This window comes from Podarcis gaigeae, assembly GCF_964106915.1.
Source record: "Podarcis gaigeae genome assembly, chromosome: 5".
NCBI classification, from domain to species: Eukaryota; Metazoa; Chordata; class Lepidosauria; order Squamata; family Lacertidae; genus Podarcis; species Podarcis gaigeae.
This window is the reverse complement of record NC_139681.1, coordinates 17,660,875-17,680,738: the sequence shown is the minus strand read 5'-3', so window position 1 is coordinate 17,680,738 and position 19,864 is coordinate 17,660,875. Positions and strand designations below refer to the sequence as shown.

At 38.9% G+C, this 19,864-nt stretch overlaps 1 protein-coding gene across 1 annotated transcript in view; it reads right to left on the bottom strand.

The window, feature by feature from the left end:
• LRMDA (leucine rich melanocyte differentiation associated) overlaps positions 1 to 19,864 on the bottom strand; it is a 741,312-nt gene that overhangs the window by 707,889 nt on the left and 13,559 nt on the right. The window contains 1 exon segment of the mRNA XM_083738575.1: positions 17,469 to 17,569. Coding sequence (XP_083594701.1) covers positions 17,469 to 17,569 — 101 coding nt within the window.

The window sequence follows — 19,864 nt, the reverse complement described above, 5'->3', positions numbered from 1 at the left end:
ACAGGGAACTCTGGTTTATATTAAGCCAGGAGCAAACAAAACTGGCATGCGATGAGGCAAAGGAGGAATGGTCAACCTCAATGCTCACTCTTGACTTAATAAACCATGGTTTACGAAGCTGGGAAAGATCATTCAGATCCAACAATTGTGGAAAACTTATATGTGTAAGGAACCAAATTCCGAAGAAGTAGGGTGTTAGTCTGTTGTAGGAAAAAACAGCAGTCTTGAGGCACCTTAAAGCACAACATATTTATCATGGCATGAGTTCATTAGTAGAATCCAAATAATCAGATGCATAAAGTGTTCTCTTAAAATTGGCAGATTATATACAAACAGAAGTATTTTTTTTTTAAAAAAGATAAGCATTGATGTCAAAGCAAAAGACCATTATAATTATATAAAAGCTTACATGTATGTAAAAAAACTGTAATTTCAGTGACCATTCACAAAACATCATGGCATTGATCAGCTAACTAACACCTGTAACATTCCACATGTTTCTGTACTTCCTACTGCTACAGCATAGAAGAGGCATCAAATTCATTCATTCATTCATCCATCACATCTTAAGTCACTTTAGCCTTTCTCCTCCCTTAGGCATCTAATTTTGCCATTTGCTGGAAACCAAAGTCCTGTTTTGTACCAAAAACTCAACCAGAAGAAAATGGAATGAACCATGATTTAAATGTTGTTAATTAATACCCCCAAACAAGGGCTTCTTTATATACAAAAAAATAAAAATAAATAAAAAATGACAGGCACAGAAATTTATTTATTTGTAGCATTTGTGTTTACTTGCAAGTCTTACTTTTAAGCCTGTCATCCAAGTTGAGCATTTCTTACTTTTACACTACAAAATCCAAATCCCACTCTTCAGCACAAAAGCAAGCAACTCTGTCATAGTTGTATGTGCAGATGCATTCTGAATGCCTTCAATGGTCCCTCCATTGATAACCTTCCAACGCCCGTACAATCCAGAAAGAACCCCTTCTCATTGAGAAGCATTGGTTCCCAGTTTACTGAGAAAACAATTATCACCTTTTAATCAAAAGGTACATAACCCTGTTACTTCCTGTCTACCTTCTTATGTGTCCCTCCTGTACATTTCCTGGTTCATTCAGATGCTTTTCTTACTCTATATAAAACCCATGTTTTATATGTTATACATTGTGTTACAAATGAGATTTTCTGGTTTCCACAAGTCCAGATGCCAACTCTGTCCCCATATTTGCTAATGCAACAATATCAGTGGACTTAATAGCATAAACCATAGCATCAAGAGTTTATTCACCTGCTCATATTCAAAGGTGTTATATGGTATAACACTTGTATTCTATATAGGGGGGAAATGGACATAAATCTAAATCACAACTGGCAATATTAAAAAAAAACCAATAACAACAGCGGGAGAGTTCAGTCTCTGAAAGGCCAACTTTGCTCCTAACCTAAAGGTGGCTATTTTAAAAGAAAGGGGTTTGAAAAGCGGGAGTGCAATGTGAAACTGCTAAATTACAATGAATCCAGAAGTTCAGTTCTATCACCTGTGGTTTGAATCAGGCTAAAGGGTTTTTAATCACACTATATGCATTGATTAGCTTACCAATGCCACTATGTACAGTCTGTACTGTATTTCTTTTCACTCTGACCTCCTGGTTTACAAGCTCACCCTCCAAACCGTGTGTGGTGGCATGTGGTGTGTAATCAGGATTTGAGGGTGATATTTCATGCATATGATGAAGTGGCCTCTAGTCTACAAAACCTTAATAAATTTGTTTGTTTTTAAGGTGCTGCACTACTTTATATTTTAGCTGAAAAAACTAACATGGCAACAGATATTATGTATTTTGATAACTTTCATGCACTAAAGAAACAAAATTAACTGTTTCTTCTTCCTTTTAATTGTTGTATCAGCATGCAACCAGGTCTCCAGCTGTTATTTTTTAAGCTTCATTATATTATATTTCAATGTCAAATTGACGAATAATAGGACAAGAAATTGCAGAAGAGGCAATTTCAAAAAATAGATGCAAATCAACAGGAAAAAATGCTTCAAAGCATGTCTGTATTGGGATGATTCTATATATATCTGATAATAAATGAGCTTGTAACAAACAGGAATCTGCAAAGGTTCCCTCCCATCCTATATAACTAATTATGGCAATGCAACATTACATTTTCCTAAATGCCTTATAAACTGATTTAGCTACTCAGAAAAAAAAATATTGTTAAATAGATGTGATAGATGCAAGTTGAAATATTCAAATTTCAATTCTGGCACCAATTCCCAGACCCCTTTCTCCAAGTAATTTAAGGACTTCCTGAAGATAGTTTTTCATATTCCTTTAAACTGACATTTTATCTTTCTACAGTATCTCACCAGAATGAGCATGCTCTAAAACAATGACAGGCCTTCTTTGGCTGTCATATCTCATTCTGGCAAAGACAGATGTCTTACGCTGGCTTATGCCAATAATAGACCCGACAGGAAAAAAACAACAGAGACTACCTGCCTCTGATGTAAAGGCACCAATTCACATTTGTGACACTCATTTGTCAATTAACAGATTTCTCCCATTGTTGACACATGGGACTTAAAAGATGTGGGCTAGAAAGTGATGAATTAAAAAAGACAGATGAGTAAGCTATGAGCTGCAAAGTAATACTATAATGTGCTTTAGATAGGAATATCAACTGACACCCCTGACAGGCCATACACGGTTTTATTTCATTTTCCACTGTATCTCAGCTTCATACTTTGTCTTCTTTGTTCTCTTTTCATCAAGCTCCTAACATCTCATTCTGACAGCCAGAGACATTTAAGGCACTTTCGTTTCAAATGCAAGTTAGCGTACTTGATTTGTCATTAAAATGCAAAACGATTGCCATCCGCAGGTAAAAATGTAGGTAAGCTTAAAAGGTTGTATCTGCAAAGTATAAAAGCTGAAAGTGGTTTCTGGCTGCTTGGCTTAACTCTTTCACTCGCTGTTCAGAATTTAAGGGAAAGAATGATTATGTGTCTAAGAGTGGTCCAGCAATGCATGCACTTTTAAACTAAGTGCAATTTTGTCAGTGGAACCACTCTACAGAGCTCGATAACCACTTTGGTCACCTGTACTACATACATTATCCGAAACATTACCACTAAGGATTTGAATTGGTAACAGAATAAATTCATGTGCAACTCTGTGCCTCATGCCCAGATATTGTGCCGTGCTATATTGTTCCCTTTTAAGAAGTGGCACACAGATTCATGGAGGTCAGGTCAATCACAAACTATTTTCCATAACAGCTAAATAGAACCACTGGTATGCACCTGAATACCAGGTGCTAGAGGATGGCCAATGGGAGAGAGCCAGTGTTTTCATGCTCCACTCACTGACTTCATGGAAGCAACTGGCTGGTCACTTTGGGTACTTGACTACATGGATTCTTAGTCTGATTCAGTAAGACTCTTATGTCCTGGTGTAGCACAATGCTTTCACTGATGAAGCAATGCGGTACCAATTCTCTATGGCAGAATATGAATATACTTATTATGCATATCTTCCCCAAGATCACCAAAATCAGTTTCGATTTTCTGTTGGTATGGAGTTACCATGAAGTTACTCCAGGACCTCCATCACTCTTGCAATTTTTTGATACTTTCCTCCTCTTCTTCTGCAGTGTTCCCCACCCCACCCTACTTGCAACAGCGCCTCTTCAGGAGCAGGTGTTCAAATCCCACTGTAGTTAGCATGGCTCAGTCAGCAGATAGAATGTCAGGTTTCAGCAGCTTTAAAGTAGGTCGTTCCTTTCACTAATCAATGCATTTCCACTGTAGGTAACAAGTGATCAACTTTCCAAACCACTGGGCATTCTGCACTTTTTGTATACATATCTTCACTCTGTTATGTTCAGCCAATGCTGTAGCTGCTGTGAGTGGTGAAGGTCCAATTCAAATAAGGAGCCATTTTAAGCTCAGCACACATTCACTATGCTACCAGTTTATCACCTGATTCACTTCTTTGTGCTTTAATTAGCACTAAAACCCTCTTCCAGTTATATAGTTTTAAAATATTGAAACATTAGAAAAACGCCACTTTAATGAGTTTTACAGTGTTGTAACACTAAACCACAGAGCCTAGGGCTTGCCGATCGGAAGGTCGGCGGTTCGAATCCCCGCGATGGGGTGAGCTCCCGTTGCTTGGTCCCTGCTCCTGCCAACCTAGCAGTTCAAAAGCACGTCAAAGTGCAAGTAGATAAATAGGTACTGCTCCAGTGCTGCTCCATTTATCCTTTTTCATGCGCTGCTCTGGTTCGCCAGAAGTGGCTTAGTCATGCTGGCCACATGACCCGGAAGCTGTATGCCAGCTCCCTCTGCCAATAAAGTGAGATGAGCGCAGCAATCCCAGAGTCGTCCACGACTGGACCTAACAGTCAGGGGTCCCTTTACCTTTACTAACACTGTACTACTATTCTTTTCAAAATGGTGATAAAACCTCCCTGGTCAAGATGCTTAAAGGCCATGACCTGAAAAGTTTATTTCCTCAACACGAGTGTCATAGCACTACAACCCTTTAATAGCTATTTCACTATTGTAAAAACAATATAGCTGGAAAAGTCTGTTAGCACTAAAAGACTGATTTAAAATAAAACAAGGTGGTAAATTGGTTCCAACTCCATAGGTTGAGTGTGCTCTGAGCTGCAATAGGTTCACTTCTCAGATTATGTCACTGTCCATAGCAAAACTCCACCCTTTTTAAAAGATGAAGGAGCAATGTTGTGGGAATTTATACCTGTGGGAACTACACCAGTCTTCAGTCTCTCTCAAAAAAGGTTGAACTTTCTATGGTCAAAAATAAAATAAAAGAACTAAAAAGAACTAAAGGGAAAATACAGGACAACAATTAATGGATCATGGCATCATGTGGCTTGCCCTGTAAACAGTTGGTGAATACAGCATGGCAACTCTAGACTAAATTTTTGAAGTGCTGCAATATGGAAGCATTCTTAGAAAAAAACATGAAGCTTACATTACACACACAACTTTACATTACATTACACACAACTTTTCACAGGGTTAATTTAAGAATAAAAGGAGACTGGCGCATGTATGTCATCCTGAGTTCCATAGAAGATGTGGGTGTTTTGGTTTGTTTGTTATAAGTTATTCCTAATACTATGTGAATGTGTTTGTGTTGCTTTTTCTCTCCATTGCAACTGATGTTTCACTTCAAGCTTTTGATTAAGGCAGCAGGGAGGAAGACTGATGCAGAGTCAAAAATGTTAGCGAAAACGCAAAAAGGTTAATGCACTTTTAATTTAAGAACTCTTAACTGCACAGCCATAAAAAGAGAGATGAATAGCTCTAAGCTACAGATTGGGATGTGTGCAAATTTTAATTTATTATGATACTCAGTGTCCTATAGAGCAAATTACTATTTCCAGCTTAACTTCATTTAGACAGGCTGTTCTCATTACACACACACACACACACACACACACACACACACACACACGTTGCAACCATGGACACACACAACTAATATTGGCAATTTTCATTTTCAAGAGTAAAGCTGGCAGTATATATTTGCAGCTGCAGGTAAGTGTCTTGAAAACAGCAACAGGCTTCTGAATAGTTATGGCAGATTTGCAAGAAGAAGCTGTGCCTTTGTTGCAAACGATGTTACACAATTAATCTTAGTTTGTTGAGCAATAGCCAACACAGTAGAAAGCTGATCAGAGCTTTGAATGAGGAAGTAGATGTGCATGAGTAAGCTAAGCCTTTGTAAAACGAACCCTATACAGATAAGTCACATCTTCCTAATTCAGGAAAGGGTTCAATTTTAATTTTCTTTAACAAGAGATATATGTGTGCATGTTTGACATTCAGGAAGAGCCCTTGTATTAATTGTGTGCAATGTGCACAGATGCTAGGATCCAAAGTAACACACAATTGGTGCGGGCGGGGGGGGGGGGAAGACACCAGAAAATCATGCCCTTTTGAAAATTTCACCGCTGTTTTTGGTGAAAAGTACCAGGATATACAATGCCACTTTTCAACTATGTGAATAATCCATGAAAAAATAAAAATTTCACACATATTTACACTTCAAATTTACACAACCTTGTTGATAAACAGATTCAGCAGACGAACTCTTAGTAATCCAACTGCCATGCAAACCCAATTATGTGTTATCTTGACAATGTTGAGGTAGTAAATGTAACATTACAGAGTTCTTTCTTAGATTGTAGAGCAAGCCAGAAAAGAGACGTAGGTAGTTCCCAGTAAAGTTTTGTTTTGAAGCACAATGTGAAGTTGGAATTTGCTGTTCTTTGCACTAACTTCCATTGAAATATATATGCCATTTTTATATATTTTCATCCAGAAGAGATCATTCTGAATCTCCTCACAGGCTGCTTGAAATGATGCCATCTTGAATAGTTTGGGGGTCATTGATTAAGTTAGTCTACCTACTCACCCCCAATCCTGACCATCTATGAATGTTAAATGCAAGCCATCCAAATAAAGCTATTTGAGAGACCACACTAACTGCTTCTAGACATGGTGAAAACTAATGTTTATTACTACCTTTCTCTGATGAGCAGTTGGGTCCTATTTTATCCCATGACTACTGAAAAAAAACTTTTTTTGAAACTTTTGCCAACTGATTATGTCAGGCATAGGCAAACTTGGCCCTCCAGATGTATTGGGACTACAACTCCCATCATCCTTAGCTAACAGGACCAGTGGTCAGGGATGATGGGAGTTGTAGTCCCAAAACATCTGGAGGGCTGAGTTTGCCTATGCCTAGACTATGTCAAAGGCTTTTTGAAAATTCAAGTATTTGGGGAGAATTCAGCTAATGAATCCTGTCAGCAGAAACCCTGCACTCTTCCTCTCCTTTCTCTGTGCACCCCCTGAAATTGGCTCTGCTGGGAGTGGTCAGGATACCCTCAGAACAGCACACAGCAGAAGAAGAGGGTGGACCATTCTGTTTGGGAAGCTGAAATGCTTGTCCTAACAGAATAATCACCTTAGTGTAACATTCAATTACTTACACACAGTGGTACCTTGGGTTACATACGCTTCAGGTTACATGCGCTTCAGGTTACATACGCTTCAGGTTACAGATTCTGCTAACCCAGAAATAGTACCTTGGGTTAAGAACTTTGCTTCAGGATAAGAACAGAACTCGTGCAGCGGCGGCGCAGTGGCAGCAGAAGGCTCCATTAGCTAAAGTGGTGCTTCAGGTTAAGAACGGACCTCCGGAATGAATTAAGTACTTAACCCAAGGTACCACTGTATATATAAGATCTCTCATGTTTTAATGGTTGTAACCTGCCCTGAGGCCTTAGGTGAAGAACTGGTAATATAGTGTTATAATAACAACAACAACACTCAGTATACCAAGCCTCAAACAAGTAGTGCTTATAGTTTGAAAATCAACAATATCACATATATCTGACAAGCATGTTACCAGAAATTATAAACTGCACATTACATATAAATATGTTAAATGATGGTTCAATGGCCCCCTTTAAATAACGAAAACCCTCTTCTGGTGAAGGCAATCAGGAGTGAAGAGGTGGCAGATGGGGAAGGGGGCACAGTGCCATTTCCCCATGCAAAATCAGTCCTCAAGCAGCTTAACCCCAGAGAGCTGTAAATGCAGCATTTAAAATCAAATTGCATGTCAGTGCAGTCAAGAAATCCAAACTGAACGGTTGAATTCAGGCTAAAAGTTTTTCCATTGACATAGAAATTTCAGTATAGCACAAAATCTATCAACTGCTTTTTAAACATGTTTTCCTAACAATTCTCTTGTCTTTTGTTCACAAGCTGAGAAAGGAATTAGCAAAGAGGAAGAAATGCAAGAAGGCATCATAACATAAACTAAGATCTTGGCCAGGAGTCCTCTCATTATTGCCAAAATAACACTGAAATAAGAGCAACCAAGACAAAAATAACTGCTCAGCCACCAACTGACCACATAATGGAAACCAACCACAAAAACTCAAAGCACAAGCCTTCCCTGGTTGTCAGTGTCTCTTCACTGAAAGAGACTCTAACTTGAATTACAAACCTATATTAACTATGACCTGGATGACAGCATAATTACTATATATGCATGTCTAATCTGACACACTGGCTCCTCAGTCTGGAAAAAAATGCACTGGTCTTTGATGCTGTCATGATAATCAGGTTTTCCTCATTTTGCTCTATGACAATCGTCTGCGCCACTTCACGTAATAGACAGAGTGACATCAGAGTGGCTCTTTTTAGCATGGCTAACACACACAAAAATAGCAACCAAATTGTATTGTGCCTGCAATGTTACCAAGGTTGCCACCTCCTTTTTGCAGCACATTGGGTACTTCTTCAGCACCAAGCAGGGGGAACAAAGTACAGAGTAAAAGACAAAGGCTTTCGTGATGTAGCAGTTTCCTGCTCCTCTTATCATTCTTTACTGTGTCAGCATCTTGAATGGTGATTTTAGAGAGAGCGTTTGAGTGTGTCTGGACCAGTACCCTTGTCACATTTGATTTCAGAGTTATCCCTTGCTGTTCTAGAAAAATCTCTGCGCCTTTTCAATCTCCTCCTTCTGCATATACTAGGGATGGAAGAGAAATTCTTTCAGGTCCTATTTTAACATGAACCCTACCTATTCTGCAATTCCTGAACCAATAAGCAAACTAAAACATTTATCCTTTGAAACTCACAGTTCTCTTCTCCAACTGAAATATTTGAACACAGAGATATGCAGATACACATACAGTATGCTAGAAAAATGCCTGGATTATGGGAAATGTGCAGATTTTTTTAAAGAAAATTTTGCAAATTGATGCAAAAATGGGGAAAAACTGAGCATTTGGTTAGAAAAAAAATGAGAAATCAAAACTTTTTCCCATCCGAAGTTGACAGAACCAAAAACATTGACTGGTTTTAGATGTTATTGTTTTAAAATGCTTTAAGTGTGGTTCTAATGTTATTGTTTTACTACTTTACTGGGCAACCTTAGAAAAAGGGGCAGGATAAAAGTTTATTTGTTTGTATTTATATCCCACCTTTTTCTCCAAGGTGCTGAAAGTGACATACATAGTTTTCTCCTCCTCTTCATTTAAAACCCACACTGTTGTGAGGTACATTAGGTTGAGGGGTGGAGACTGGCCATAAGTCACCTAGCAATATTCATGGCCTGGGACTCAGCTAGATTGGTAAAGAAAAAGTGTTTTATACATGTTGTATATGCATTATAACACTGTAACACCAGATGGCACTGTGGAGTTCCATTTTTGCCAATGCAATTTCTCAAAGTTTAAAACACGTTTAACTGAAACACTTCTTTGATGTGTCTAGATGCAGCCCTGGTCTCCCAGCTCTTTGTCTGACCCCCTAACCACTACACCACACTGGCTCTTGTGTGTGTGTGTGTGTGTGTGTGTGTGTGTGTGTAATATAGCTCCTGGTTTAATTGTAGAGGGACCTGCCTATACAGGTTACTTCCAGGCAGCACTTCGGTTACCCGTTTATACTACTGACAGTAGCCCTTCACACTTTAAGGAGTGCTGATACAAAAGGCCCATTATTTTCAGGGACAGGGGAGTTATAAGATGCCACCAGGAAGAGAGAGCTGGAAAGCTCCTATCAACATGCTGAAAATCATGCATAGCATTTTTTCATTCCAGACCCTATTTTTCTAAACTGTTTGAAATAAATCCATACTTAAACACAAGAAAGCGTTAGCACCCTCTGCAATTTCTATCAGAGTTTTCAATCAGAACAGCTTTTGATTCAAGTGAAAAATACAGGCAAGCATCTCATACTGGATGGTTTTACAACAACAAACTAAATTGTACAAGTTTGTTAGTTACTTGACGCAATTTGTGCGAACAAGCCACAGGGAAGAGAATTACAATAAGCTTCAAATACTTTACGGCAGAAACAAAATCTATATGGGTGGATAAGCAAAGGCAAATCTGTTTGAGAAAAATAAAATTACATGCACCAAATTCAACGGGTTAGTTTTAGGCAATAAAAAAACACCTCAGTATTAAGTAAGGTGGAGGAAATTCCCCCTCCCAAGTTTCAGTCTTTAAAAAAAAATCTAGAAAAGTGTGCAGAAGAGTTGCAAGATGGAACGGCTTCGCAACAAGATCCAGTATGTGTAAACATCACTTTATTTCCCAAGGAGGGGGGAAAAAGGCTACAACTGCCAGTTGCAAACACCGAACAAGATAAATCAATTAGCTTGCTAATTTCTCCCCCCTCTCATTTATTTAGCTCTGCACTGTATTTGTCATAATTGACTATAATTATGTTAATTACTAACTCCAGTATAATTACTGTATTTGTCATTTAGCACACTGTGTACCCAAAGCAAATCTGGCAATTGTCGGGCATCAAAAAGAATGCACCATCCTCCAGGAGGGGTTCACTCTGAAAACTGGCTGGTATACATTCAGCAAATGAAAGGGCAAAGGAGAATTTCATGCAATGCTAGTCTAAAGCGCTGGTTCATTAAGGATATTAATTTTCTGATAACTACACATTTAAGCATGACACATCAGAGAGTACCTACAGGATTTAGCAATTATTAATGCGTGACAGTTTCAAATGCTAAGTGAATCAATTAAACAGCAGCATTCACAATTTGAGAAGAGATAACTACTTCATAACTGCCTAAGACTACAATTTTCACATGACAAAAAAGGGCCATTCAGGCTCCTTCAAAGCCTGACAGGTCAAAAAAGAAGTTTGAAACAAAAGCACCTTATAACCATCATCTCTCCTCTTTACTTGTCAGATCAAGTTTGCAAGTGTCTCTGCTGAAATGGCATCGCCATGCCAGCTGACACAAGGTGATTTTTCATGTCTTGTCAAAGAAAATCTTTTATTCTATTTGCTCCGCATTAACATGTTACGTTTATTGATCAAGCCCCTTCTGCAGCCGCAGCAGGGCACTGGGCTCTTATGCCTAAGGGGGGCTTTGATGTCCCGGTGACATTCCAGACCGAATAATGCACATACTAAATGGATTTCATGCAGAAATGTGTTTGTGCATGACAGCTACATTAATAACAGCCTCTCACACTGATAAATATGCAATTGCTACTATTAAGATTTACCCAATTACAGTGAAAATATTCCCAGTACCAAATAAATGTACCCATAAAGAAAAGTTTTAACAATAGTGCATTTTTCTCACATATTAAAGTGAATGAAGATTCGTCTTAAGGACTATAATGAGAATGTCGTGCTTTATCTTAAATCTTTCTTTTGTTGCTACAATAATAAGCCACGCAAAGAGATGTAAGAGGGATGGAGTAAGTGGTGTCCCAGGCAAATCTTAAAAGCTTGAAGGTACCTGCAAAATGGAATCCAAATGCTGTCTGACACTTCAGCAGAAGTAGCATTCACAAGTGCATCCTTGTGAAGAGAGTTTTGAGTTCTGCTGACCTCAACAATGGATTGACTGGCATCACCATTGGAAAATCATCAACCCTTCTTCCAGCTGTCTTCTAAAATTATTGAGCACACCCTAGAGAAAATTAGGAGACTCTCTGAACTGTTCAGATATGCAGATCCACCACTGACAGACTTGCATGCATGAATGAGCCGTAAAAGATTAACCAGCAGCAGAGGTAAGCCACCTCAGACAGAAGTTTCCCATCACCCTATTGTTTATTTAAACTCAGTATTTTCCAAAGCACGCTGTTCACACATTCACCTGAAAGTCACCAATTGTTCTGTTGGCATCCGTCTGTCTCGGGAGACAATGGAAGAATGCACCTTTTGGTCAAACCATTGGAGAGTTACAGCACCTGCTATGGCTGTAGAGACCAATATGGGACATACATGTTTTACTGCAGGTGGGCAGATGAAGGCATCCAAAAAGCATGTGGGAATCAACCCTAAATTCTACTGGAATTGGCAGCTGACAAATAGATCAGGGATTCTCTCTAGAGAATCTCAAGGCAACTAAGTGATATTGTGCCAAACACTCGAATATTTCATTTGAAGATTGGCCATAGCATTGCACCCTACCAACTGCATGACTGTTCACTCTTTGGCAGCTTAAAAGAGGTCTAGCAACCTCATAGCATCATAGTTTCACAACTGCCTCTTGAAGCTGTATGTTTTAGTTTCCAATTTCCCTTTCTGTTCAAGCAATACTTCCGTCTCTCAGTCAGCAATCAGGTCTCATTTACCAAGATCTATGAGACTTAAACTATGGGTAGAACCTAAAGATCTACCTTAACCAGTCTCAGATTTTCACTATTTGAGTCTTTGAAGTGCAAACTCCCCGAGTCATATCACAAGACATTTTTGTAAAGGCCTCCCACTTCAAAAATTGTTTGCCACTTCAAAAAGTGTTTGCTCTTGAAACAGCAGCTGCTCTAAGGACACATCCCAAATTTCCTTTGAATCCAATATATTTCCTGAACACAAGACAAAAGCTGCTATGGGCACATAGAGCTAACAGCACATTTTTTTGGATCCTTGGCCTCTGTTCTCATGACCACTTAGTGTCCCCAACCTTCTCTGGGTTGCACCCCTTGTCTCTCAAATATATATTTTTAAGCAAAGCAGAGAATTTCATGCCTTTATCAGCTCAGTTCATATGTCCCATATAGCTAGTGCAAGATACAAATGAATTTTAGGGTTCTTTTCTTGTTATGCTCATCAAAACATTCAACATATTCAGCTGCCTTCTCTCCTCCTAATTTTTTAAGTAGGCAAATGTGTCAGAAGATTGTCAACCTAATTCATTTCAGCTACTCCATTGAAAGCAAGGTCTGTTTACTTCCCCTAGAATAATTAGACGGAGGAATCTGCATAGCTGCTGTCAGTAATTTTACCTTACATTTTTCTACTTAAAATTTTCCAGGAACCATGAGAAATCTCTCATTAAAACCAGATTCTCATAATATTTCATGCTATTTTAAAAATTACATTTAAAGATTTATATTCACATAGGAATTACCATAAAAAGAGGAGAGAGAGAGAGAGAGAGAGAGAGAGAGAGAGAGATGACAAAAAGTCCTTAATTAATATAATCATTGCTACTCAGAAAAGAACCCAAATTGGAACAATGGGAAATGCAAGCTATTTTAATTTCCATCAGCAGTCACGCGGATGGAAAGAAGAGTGGGTAGGATTAGGAAGGACCGTGAAGCCACTTGGTCAACAAAAGCTGCACAAGCCTATCTCAAGAAATCCACAAGAAACAATAAGCACAGGCAACAATGACTGCATTTGTCCTGGCCCATCCTAGCAGATGCAGTACTCAGCTTACCAATTTCATTTTTGGCAAAGGCTTTAATGTATAGGTCAGTTCGATACACAAGCCAGCGTAAAAAGCATTCAGGTTAACAGCTGTCACAGCTCTCTTAAGTCCATGGCTAGGCAAAAGCTAAGACATTGTCCCAACATTTGATATGCCCCCCCCAAAGCTTTCCTTTGGAAAAGTGGGGCAGACACAGTCATTTGTGCAGTTGGCGTCCCAAGCTACAGGACAGGGCAAGCAGACAGGCACTCCTCCAAGTAGGCTGCATTTACAGAGTTTGTTTAGACTGGCACAGTCATCTTCTCACCCTTTTTGACAGGGAAGGAGGCAACAGGCTTGGTTCACTGATTTTTCTACAAGTACTTTGACAAAGATGGGAGGCTCTTCACTGGTGAGAGGCAGAACAGGGGTTACACAAGCCAGCTGTGATTATACTTGGTGTGTTCGGTGATGCTGGGGCTGACCTCTCCTCTGACAATCTGCTTGGCCCCTCCCTTGGATTCAAACTAAGATCTCGTAGCATACTGGGCCCTTCCCATGATCCTGTTCCTCTAGTTCCCCATTTGCTCCCTATTTGTCATCCCCCTCTGACCAATCCCACCAAAGCAATTTCACAAGGCTCATGACAGCATGTATAGTTGAATGGAAATCAGTGAACCTTGGGCTAACATCCTATCTTCATGTACAGCAATTTATCATAAGTGGTGAACCACAATAAAAACCTTCTGCTTGATCCTAGTTTGAAGGCAACCTGTAGTGTGAGGAAACCATTGTGTGCCAGATTCATATAGAATGTCAAAGTACAGTTTGCCAAGAAACTGGAAGCCAGTTAGGAACAAAATAAATAATTCTAGTTGGTTGTGGAAATGAATAAGTTATATCTCTTTACTTGTTTCTCTTGAACCTGCAGAGCTGCCAGATGAAATGGACAAGGACAATGTGATATGGGGTGGCTCTAAGGCACAAAACTGGCAAAGAGTGTGACAAAGGGATAAGGGAGTTAAAATCTGTAAAGCCCTATTGGTAGACTGGGAGGACTGTTCTTATGCCTTGAAAACCAATCAAATACAGCAGCTGAAAAATGGTGTCTGAGGACATGGAATTGAAACTGAAGGACAAAAAATGCGGGGAGGGAGATTTGGCCTGAAGAGGATTCCAGAGAAAGATGAGATGGAGTGTAATGGTGTTTGCCAATCCAAACTTTTTCTATGGTTCATTCAAGCAAATCATGGTATCCATGAAGTTGGTATAACTTGATATAAAAAAGACTCTCATTATGAACTGTTTTGACCTTGGTACCAGTCCTTGTCTTAAACATTTCCAGGAAGGTATGAGTAAATACGCTGACTTCTCAGTAGTTAATGTACAGGATCAGCACACTAAACTTTTGTACAGCAACAAAACTGCTAGCACATTTGCAAAAACTAGGAAGGGTCTGATGTGGTTACCAGGAAATGTTAATTTTCACCTCCTGTAAGAAAGATTAGGGTTCCACATAGACAAAATAATCTTCTTCCAAAGGTGAATTCATGATTCAAGAAATATATAAACTGGGTGTCATTTCTCACTAGAGCCGTGTCCTTTCACCTTCAAATTTTACAGGGTAAACAGAATAGTAAACAGATACCAATTTGTAGGAAATAATAATACAAAGGAATAAAGGTGTTGACACTTACTCATCCCAAAGAACTCTCTCTCTTCTCCACAAGATAACACAGATCCAAAATAATTAAACCCCAGATTAGCTCAAACTCCAACAGGACCTTCCTTTTCACTCTTGCTGGACATGGAACAGATGAGTGGCCAAGACATTTCTGTTGCCTGGCTAATATAGGATTTTAATGGTGGATCCCTGGCTTAGAACAGACTGTTTACCTCAGAACAGAAAAACACCCACCTCCCATTCTCACTTTACTTTTAGTGTGGATACTGTGGCAAATTGTAACACCCACTCTTTAGGCTTTTGGTATGGTTAGGAATACTTTTTACTCTCAGAATCAAGGTGTGTATGCTATATGATTTGCTGCCCGCTTACATTGCAACATTGCTGTTTGAAAGCAGCATCCATTTACTCTGTCATTTTCATTTCAAGTAATAAACTAATCTTTATTTATTTATCTGGTGCATGAACTTCTTGTGAGCATAAGGTCAGTTGTAGGAACACATAACCATAACAGTCACATGTATAATAAAAATCCTAAACCTCTTGGGAGTTTGTATGAGTGCTAGACATGTATGTGGATTTAGACACACATCTTGTAAGGGGTGGATGTACCCCACTTTCTTGTGGAATAGCATGGATCTGAGTTCACTCCTCTTTCTGACATGCACAGAATGTGTGCATAGAGTAACTGGCACCAACTCTCACTCATCTGACACACCAAGGGACATAGCAGTGCAATTTGAACACCATTGGGTCAAAGAAGCAACACGACCCAGATCATTTTGACCATTTATAACAGCCCTGAAAGAGGAGGGAATTCCCTACTGCTGTGGGTTCCCCCTCAAGTTGGTAATGCAACATAAAGGTAAATTATTCAGTATGGGTGATAAACAAGCATAGAATTTATAGTAAACCTAAAATCTACATGTGCCAGAGGGCTCTGTGCAGACTAATTGATAACCCCAACAATCAACCCTGCAGCTCCAAGAAGGGGAGAAAGGGCAGGCTGCAACCAAACCCACATTTTGGATATAACATCAATCTAGTAAAAGAAGGAATCAGGATTACAGTGCTGAAGCAGATGCACGATGAGAAGGCATGATCCCAAACCACGGTTAAGCAAGTCGGGGATGTTACATCCAAACCAGCCCAGATTCTCTTAAAATAGCCTTCTTTAAAAGGAAACATGAAATACATAGAAACAAGTTGAAGGCTTTACTTATAAGCTTTGAATTGTGACCAATATATACATTAAGTAAAAGGCTTTCCTATCCAAGGAGGGGGGGATAACATGGAGTGGGGAAATATATTTGTGGTTAAGTACTGCCAGGATCAGGAACTAACACCATATTCATGCGTTCCTTCCTCCCTGTGTGTGCTCAGTTTAACTGAACATTTTCTGGTTTTATTAAACCAGTTTGCTGTTACACATCAGCAAGAGATGTTTGAGCAAGAGCTCCAAACAAGGATTGCAAGTAGAGTTCAAGCCACAGTTTGTAGAATTAAGATTGTGACATGTAAGTGCAGCCAGTAAGTTACATATAGCATTGATTAGTGTGGGTTTTCTACTAGAACCAGGGACTAAAAATTCATCGCAAACACTAGGATCCAGGAGATATCATTCTGTAGGTCACCAAAATAATCCACTGAGCCCATTCAGGTGGACAGCATAGTAATGTACGCTCTCCAACTTTAGTCCTACAATGCTGTCTTAAATTATGACTATTTCTGATGACCACTCATTTAATATCCATTCCATGGGGGGAAAAACACTGATTGCACCATTATCTTGCTCCTAAACGCACATTTTACTCAGAAGTAAATAACTGTATTTATGTCCAAGTATTTGTGCATTGGATTGTAGCCCTAGCCTTCAAGTAAGAGATAGCACTTTGTATCCTGGCATATGTATCTCTTAGCAAACATAATTCTGCCGTGCAAAAGGCATATGGAATATATGGCTTTTACCATAAGCTCCTGTTGTTAAAAGGCTGTATTTGGTTGTAATCCAATACATTCCTATAGCTACAACAACCAATTAGATAGGTAAATTGGCATGCTTGTTCAATAAATACATTTCATATCTGAAAATAGGAAACTTGAGTTTAAAAATTATTCTAAAGCAATCCCACCCTGGAAGAGATTCAACAAAGTCTCAGACAGTTCAGAGAACTTAGCAATTCCTGATCTGTTCTGAGAACACATTTTCATTCATCTCTTCTTTCAGCAGAAGCAGATGAAAAATAGTGCAAATTTTTTGTACAATGTAAGCTGCATCCATTACATTGCAAAATGATACTTGCAACTGATAATCTCCTCTTCATTCTTCTTCCAAAGAAATATCCAAGAAAGTGTTAACCATAAACTCTTTTCTGCATACAGACTAGCTCTATATTAATGCACTATTCATATAATTGGGTAAACAATACATCAGTACAGAAATTGATGACATGTAGTACAACTAATACTTTCTTTTTAAAATGTGAAAGGCTTCATTTGTGTTGCTCCATGGTCAAACTCAAAGCATGACCTACCTTAACAAGTTGAAGCTAAGATCCAGTCTTTTCGCAATGCGTCCATAGTTTCTTCCTAGGAATGCTGGGATTTCTTTGCAATCTTGACCGATATAAGATACCTATAATAATTAAGGGCAAAAGAGTTTAGCAACTGCATGATTTGCGATCTTCAGACATCTATTGCCTTGAAAATCTAGATATGCAGGAAACAAAATGAAAGTATTCACCCAATTGTCAGGACAATAAACTGCTAGCACTGTTGAGATTAGTCTAGCTCCACCTGTCACATTATGAATCTGTTTTAACAACTTCCATGGTCAGCTCAAGTTGGATATTTTGCAGTTTCAAGAACAACTTATTTACTAAATTGTAATTAACTTTTCCAGAGTTAACAGCAGAGTATCTAAGAGATAGCAATTTTTAGTATCCTGCTTCATAACATCATTAGTGTAGTGCCTCAGCTTTATTGTCTAGTTTATTTTGTTCAGATGCCAAGCACCCTAAAATTTGGGAGTAAAGGAGGGGGTGAAGAGGAGACAGGCTACATTTCTTAGGGCCAATACACATTAAAGTATCTGCAAAACAGTAACAATTTATTTCTATAGTTCGTTTTCATGTGGTCATAGTACTTCACTTAAATTACCTCAGGATATTACAGATGGAAGAGATTGAAACGGACAGATAACAGCCTGCCTAAAGCCACCTTAGTGTGTTCATAGTTGAGAAGATTTGAATCGAGGGCTTCCTGGGTCTCTTAACCACTATGGGCTGGATTGGATATTACAGAGCCAGATCTTTCCCCTCCACCTGGTGGAGAGCAAGAGTGTTCTTATCTTGCCTCCAACACCATTGGCTATCCAAGCAACGGGAAAATGTTTCAATGGGGCCTGCATGCAGAAAATCCAGTGAGTGTAAGCTCAATAGACACTACACAATTTTATATGAGAAATCAACTGTGTAAAGTGAATCTGTATGCTTTGAATTTTGCACATGTAGACCATAAGTGATTATTATATTAAAACGTGGATAAACAATGGTATCTGAGGTATATGCATGAGCAGCAAGATAAGGTGCTCTCTCACCCCCTGCCATTACACATAGGAGAGTGATCGGTCTGTATCATCCAATCCAGCCCAAATTATGTTTGTCTCCCAGCTGTTATCTTTGTGTCTGCAAACCTACTGTACAAATGTAAAATGTAGAAACAGTAAATCAAGGCTCTCACCTGGAAACAAAAATGTGTACTCATTACACACCCAGGCTACCAGTAACAACTCTGCATTAGTACTTTATCATATCTGCAGCTGGACCACGACAATGGGTTGTAGCCAAATAAATACTACTCAAAGTAGATTCATTGAAATTAATGTACCTAAGCAAGTCACATCCATCAATTTCAATGTGTTTACTCTGAGTCTGTCTATCACTGGATACAACCTAATGGGTTCTCAAACAGAGGTGCCAGCAAAATGGGGGAGAAATCAGGCAGCAATCTTCAGGACAGCTTATACCATAATACCCTATCAGTTAAACATGAACCTAACCAGACGAGACATCTGGAGTGTGGCAAAACAAGAACAGGCCTTTTCTGCAGCGGCTCCCTGTTTGGGGAATGTTCTCTCTAGGGAGGCTCACATGGTACCTTTGTTGCACATCTTTAGGCACCAAGCAAAACCATTCCTCTTCTTCCAGGCCTTTGGCTGGTTAAACAATATATGGCCTTTTAAACAGTGGGAGGTATTGCTTTTGTTTCTTACTGTGTTGTATATTTTTGTGTTTTTATATTGCAAACCGCCCTGTGATCCTCAGGTGAAGGGTGGTCTAGAAATTTAAGAAATAATAATAATAGTAATAAATACGAATCACAACTATGTAAGACGGTTGAAAAGAAACTACTATAGTGTTTCGTACCTCCCAGTGTGGAAGGAAGTTACAGAAGCCATCTTTTAAAGATTTTGTTTCTTGTAGGCAAAGAGTAGCAACTGGAGCATTTTTCTGTTCATCTACTTTTGTTTTCATCTACATTGTTTTAAAATATACAAAGTGAGTGTGGGAAAGCAGGCAGGCACGCTGTAAATGTTTCAAATAAGTATCTGTTCTCCGAAACCAACCTTCATGTATTTACAGCCTCCCTCCCTGTTCCTTTCGCAAATCGTCAGGTACAAAATTCAGGCTTCTGTCACTTTCAATGACTATATTCCAACTACCAATTTGCTTCTCTTTAACTTCAACCCTAAGCAGGTGTTACATTTCCAGCAGCCCCCCGCCACCAATGCACATTAAAACAAGTTCCTCCTAGCAATCAATGCCTATTAAAGCAAGATTTTTAGTTAACAACATCAAAAATTTTTTTTTTTTAATTCAATCTTTATTGGTTTAAAAATCAACATAGACACACAAAGAAAACTTAGGAA